The sequence below is a fragment of the Nicotiana attenuata genome, unplaced genomic scaffold, assembly GCF_001879085.1.
Source record: "Nicotiana attenuata strain UT unplaced genomic scaffold, NIATTr2, whole genome shotgun sequence".
NCBI lineage: Eukaryota > Viridiplantae > Streptophyta > Magnoliopsida > Solanales > Solanaceae > Nicotiana > Nicotiana attenuata.
Window position 1 is genome coordinate 3835 of NW_017683073.1, and position 5120 is coordinate 8954.

At 46.5% G+C, this 5120-nt stretch overlaps 1 protein-coding gene across 1 annotated transcript; it reads left to right on the forward strand.

Moving 5' to 3' along the window:
- Positions 1-570: 570 nt before the first annotated feature.
- Positions 571-5063, forward strand: LOC109222047 (the record flags this gene model as incomplete). Its single annotated transcript, XM_019386457.1, has 5 exons — positions 571-1503; positions 1658-3486; positions 3598-3648; positions 4711-4822; positions 4914-5063. Coding segments are annotated over exons 1-5 (3075 nt in total), but the record flags the coding sequence as incomplete, so codon positions are not given.
- Between the last annotated feature and the right edge of the window lie 57 nt (positions 5064-5120).

Genomic DNA, 5120 nt, shown 5'->3' on the forward strand with positions numbered 1-5120 from the left:
CACCCGATCAAAAGACAAGCTGAAAATGACAGGCCAAGAATCAGATACCAGTATTGTGGACCCCGCGAAAGAGGTAGAGGTGATGGATGTTAATGCAATGAGGGAGGAAATGTATAAGTTGAGGCAGCAAATGGCCGAAATGCATCAGGCCTGGGCTAAGGGTCAGCTAGCGCCAGTTTATCCCTCCAATCCAGCCTATATCCCACCTTTGGCTCAGTCTCAGGAGTCTCCTACTGTGAATTCATCTCCAGCTTTCCCTTTCTACCAACAGAGTTATGGCACCACCTCCTATCCTCCCCAAGCTCCACCACCCAAAAAAAATCCTCCTCCACCAATCACCCCTGTCTTTGTAGCGCCTCCACCTGCCACATTGCCAAGATCTTCCAGTGAGCCACTGTTTCAAACTCACGATAGCCAGTACTAACCTCCTGAGCCTACCTTTAAAGCTCCTGAGCCATATTCCTACACCCCTCGCTTTGAGCTCCCGGTGGAAACTGAAAAGCCGCATAAGCACCCGGAGCAGGAAGAGATATTTCGAAAAGTAAAAAGCTGGAGCAATCCTTCAGGATCATGCAGGGATTGGGTGGCCAAGTCAGTGTGGCCTATAAGGATTTGTGTCTGTTCCCGGATGTTCAGTTACCAGCAGGGTTCAAAATGCCTAAGTTCGATCTGTATGACGGTCATGGTGACCCGGTAGACCACCTGAGGGGATTCTGCAGTAAAATGAGAGGGGCAGGTGGAAAGGATGAGTTACTGATGGCGTACTTCAGCCAGCGTCTGAGTGGGTCTGCTTTGGAGTGGTATACACGACAGGACCATGGTAGGTGGTATACCTGGGATGACTTGGCACAAGCGTTCGCCTGCCATTTTCAGTACAATCTAGAAATTGTTCCAGATCGCCTGTCACTGATAAAACTCGAGAAGAAGCCCGGGGAGAGCTTCAGAGAGTATGGGTTCCGCTGGAGAGAACAGGCCGCGAGGGTCGACCCTCCTATGAAAGAAAGCGAGATGGTCGATTACTTTTTGCAGGCTTTGGAGCCGACTTATTTTGGTCACTTGGTAAACGCAATTGGCAAATCTTTTAATGAAGTTGTGAAGATGGGAGGAATGGTTGAGGAAGGACTGAAATCCAATAAAATCATGAGCTATTCAGCGATTAAAGCAACCACACAGGCCATCCAAAGCGGCACTGGGGGCGTGCTCGGGAAAAATAAGAAGGAAGAGGTTGCAACCGTTGAGTCCGGAGCTTGGTCCAGATCTAGAGGCCCTTCACCCTACTACAATCAACCCCGACCCCACCACCAAAATTACCCATACACTCCATATATCCCTCCACAACACTATTACCCACCGCCAGATCCACATTTTTCCGTCCACCATGCTCAAACTTATACCCAGCCTCCGGCTCACGCGCAATGGCGTGCGCCGGCTCTCCAAAACTCATACCCAGCTCCAAAAAACACCTATCCACCCCCAAGAGCCTACAGAAACCCCCCGGAGCAGGTCACCGACCAAACCCAGCCTTCAAAAATGAGAGATTACAGAAGCAAAAGACTTTCACTCCACTGGGAGAATCATATACCACTCTTTTTCACAAATTGAGGCAGTTAGGTCTGTTGAATCCAATTGAGCCCAAAATGCTAAACCCCCTTCCTAGAAATTTGGACCACTCAGTAAGTACTGTTCGGGAGCCCTCGGACATGATACAGAGAAGTGTTGGAAACTAAAAACAGCTGTGCAGGAGCTCATTGACACTCACCGGATCGAGGTTCAGGCCCCAGATGCACCAAATATTAACCAGAATCCGTCGCCGGCTCACCACGAGGCCCACATGATTGAATTGATACACAAGGGAGGGGAGCCCAAGAAACCCTCGCAAATGGTAATGATGATCCGTGCTAGCGAAACCAGTTCAAAGGAAAAGTTAACCAGTGGGAAAGCGGTAGTCCAGTTGAAAGGGGTGGACAGTAAGCCAACTGTGGTAGCCGAAAAAGGGTCATCAAGCATTGTTGCAGTAAAACCAGAACAAGCAAAAGTGGTGATACAAGGGGTTGCAAACAAACCCGTGGTGGTCATGAAGGGTACTCGGATAGAGCTAGTTATCATAAAGCCAGTAACTCAGTTGCCAGTGACCAACAGCAAAGCCATTCCTTGGAGTTATGAACAGGTGGTGGTGACATATAAGGGGAAGGAAATCAAAGAAGAAGTTTGTGAGGCGCAGGGTCTGACTCGTTCGGGAAGGTGCTTTGCCCTCGAAGAGTTAAGAAAAGCCAGGGTCCCCAAAGACAACCCGGTATTGGTTAAGAAGGCCGTGACAGAAGAGGAAGCAGAAAAATTCTTGAAAAAGATGAAAGTGCAGGATTACTGTATTGTTGAACAGTTAAGGAAGACACCAGCCCAGATTTCATTGCTTTCATTGCTTATCCACTCAGACGAGCATCGCAGGGCGCTAATGAAAATACTAAATGAGGCCCATGTCCCTGATAAGATCTCGGTGAATCATTTAGAGAAGATAGCAAATAAAATCTTTGAGGTGAATAGAGTGACCTTCTCCGATGATGAGTTGCCCGTAGAGGGCACGAAACATAACATGGCTCTTTATCTGACAGTGAAGTGTGAGGATTCTGTAGTCACCCGAGTGCTGGTTGACAATGGGTCTAGTGCAAACATCTGTCCTTCGTCCACGTTGAACAAGCTGAAGGTCGACGATGAAAGAATTCATAAGAACAATATTTGTGTTCGAGGGTTCGATGATGGGGGTAAAGACTCAGTGGGCGACATAATACTAGAGTTGACAATCGGGCCAGTGGAGTTCACTATGGAATTCCAGGTACTAGATGAGGCGGTCTCTTATAACCTCTTGTTGGGGCGACCATGGATCCACGCCGCCAAGGCGGTACCTTCTACATTGCATCAAATGGTCAAGTTCGAGTGGGACAGACAGGAAATTGTAGTGCACGGTGAAGACAATATGTGCGCTTTAAGTGATGCCATTGTGCCCTTCATAGAAGTTGACGATGATAAGGGGCCATGGGTCTACGAAGTCTTTGACACAGTCTCAGTGGAAAAGGTCCTAGAGGGGAAAAGCATCCCAGTTCCTAGAATAACAGCCGCAACTGTCATGGTGGCCTCGGAAATGTTAAAGAATGGTTTCATACCGGGTAAAGGTTTGGGTGCTGATCTTCAAGGCATTGTGCATCCAGTTTCTCTTCCCAAGAATCTGGATACTTTTGGATTGGGGTTCAAGCCCACAGCTGCGGATGTAAGGCGGGCCCGCAAAATGAAGAAGAGGGCATGGGTCCTTCCCAAGCCAATCCCACGCCTGTCCAGATCATTCATCAGGCCAGGTATCAGAAAGCAACTGTTGTCAAAAGTTTCTGGGTCATTGATTGGTGCTGACGGAGACTTGGATAAAGGGTTTGAAAGGTTGTTCGCTGAGGTTAACATGGTTGAGGCCGGGGAAGGGTCAAGCAAGGCAAATGTGCAGTTCGTCGGACCACGTGCAAAAGTCAACAACTGGGAAGCTACTCCTCTTCCTACTCAGAGGGAGTCTTGGTAGTGGGTTTTGATTTCCTTTTGTTGTCTGGATTATTCCAGGGTTTGTAATTCAGATATTATGTTCTGTCCAATTGGATGTGTTAAAGCCCTGTTATCTTTATATTCAATGAAATGTAATTGTCTTTCTTTCTTCATTCCTAATTTTGTTTCCGTTTTCTTTTCTTCTCTGTACAGTTCTTTTTATGCTGATATCAATGACATGACATGCATGAGGAATCTTCGGCCCAGTTTTAAAAGCCCATCTAGCTCGAAAATAATAATACAAGAAATTGAGCGTGATGATGAGTGGGAATATGATGATGACGAGGCCTATGAAGACATTAGTAAGGAATTAAGCCATTTAGAGGAAAAACCCAAACCTAACCTAAATGACACGGAAGCAGTTAAACTAGGGGACCAAGATAATGTCCGTGAAACTAAAATAAGGGTCCATTTGGAACCACAGCTCAGAGAAGAGATAATTAAAGCACTGCTTGAGTACAAAGATATTTTTGCATGGTCATATGATGATATGCCGGGTCTAAGCACTGACTTAGTGGTTCACAAATTGCCCACTGACCCAGCACTCCCTCCTGTCAAGCAGAAGCTGAGAAAGTTCAAAACGGATATAAGTGTAAAGATCAAAGAAGAGATCACCAAGCATTTCAATGCGAAAGTCATTCGGGTCACGCGGTATCCCACCTGGTTAGCCAATGTTGTGCCTGTGCCAAAAAAGGATGGCAAGACCAGGGTGTGTGTCGATTATCGGGATCTTAACAAGGCAAGTCCAGAAGACAATTTCCCACTGCCGAACATCCACATATTAATTGATAATTGTGCCAAACATGAGATTGGTTCTTTTGTGGATTGTTACGCGGGTTATCATCAGATCTTAATGGATGAGGAAGATGCAGAAAAGACGACATTTATCATGTCGTGGGGAACATACTGTTATCGGCTCATGCCGTTTGGTTTGAAAAATGCTGGGGCAACCTATATGAGGGAAATGACAACAATATTCCGTGATATGATACACAAGGAAATTGAGGTGTACGTGGATGATGTGATAGTGAAGTCTAGAAAGCAGTTTGACCATGTCAGGGATCTGAGGAAGTTCTTCCAAAGGCTTCGCAGGTACAATCTCAAGCTCAATCCTGCAAAGTGTGCTTTCAGAGTGCCGTCTGGAAAGTTGTTGGGATTTATAGTCAGCCGCTGGGGTATTGAACTAGACCCGTCAAAGATCAAGGCTATTCGGGAATTGCCACCTCCGAGGAATAAGACCGAGGTGATGAGTTTGTTGGGGGAGATTGAATTATATCAGCAGGTTCATCGCTCAGCTCACGACAACTTGTGAGCCAATCTTCAAACTGTTAAAGAAAGATGCTGCAGTCAAGTGGACAGATGAATGTCAGGAGGCTTTTGATAAGATAAAAGGGTATTTGTCGAACCCACCCGTGTTGGTCCCGCCAGAACCAGGGAGGCCTTTGATTCTATATTTGACGGTTTTGGATAATTCATTTGGCTGTGTACTGGGGCAACATGATGTTACTAGCAGAAAGGAGCTGGCTATCTATTATCTCAGC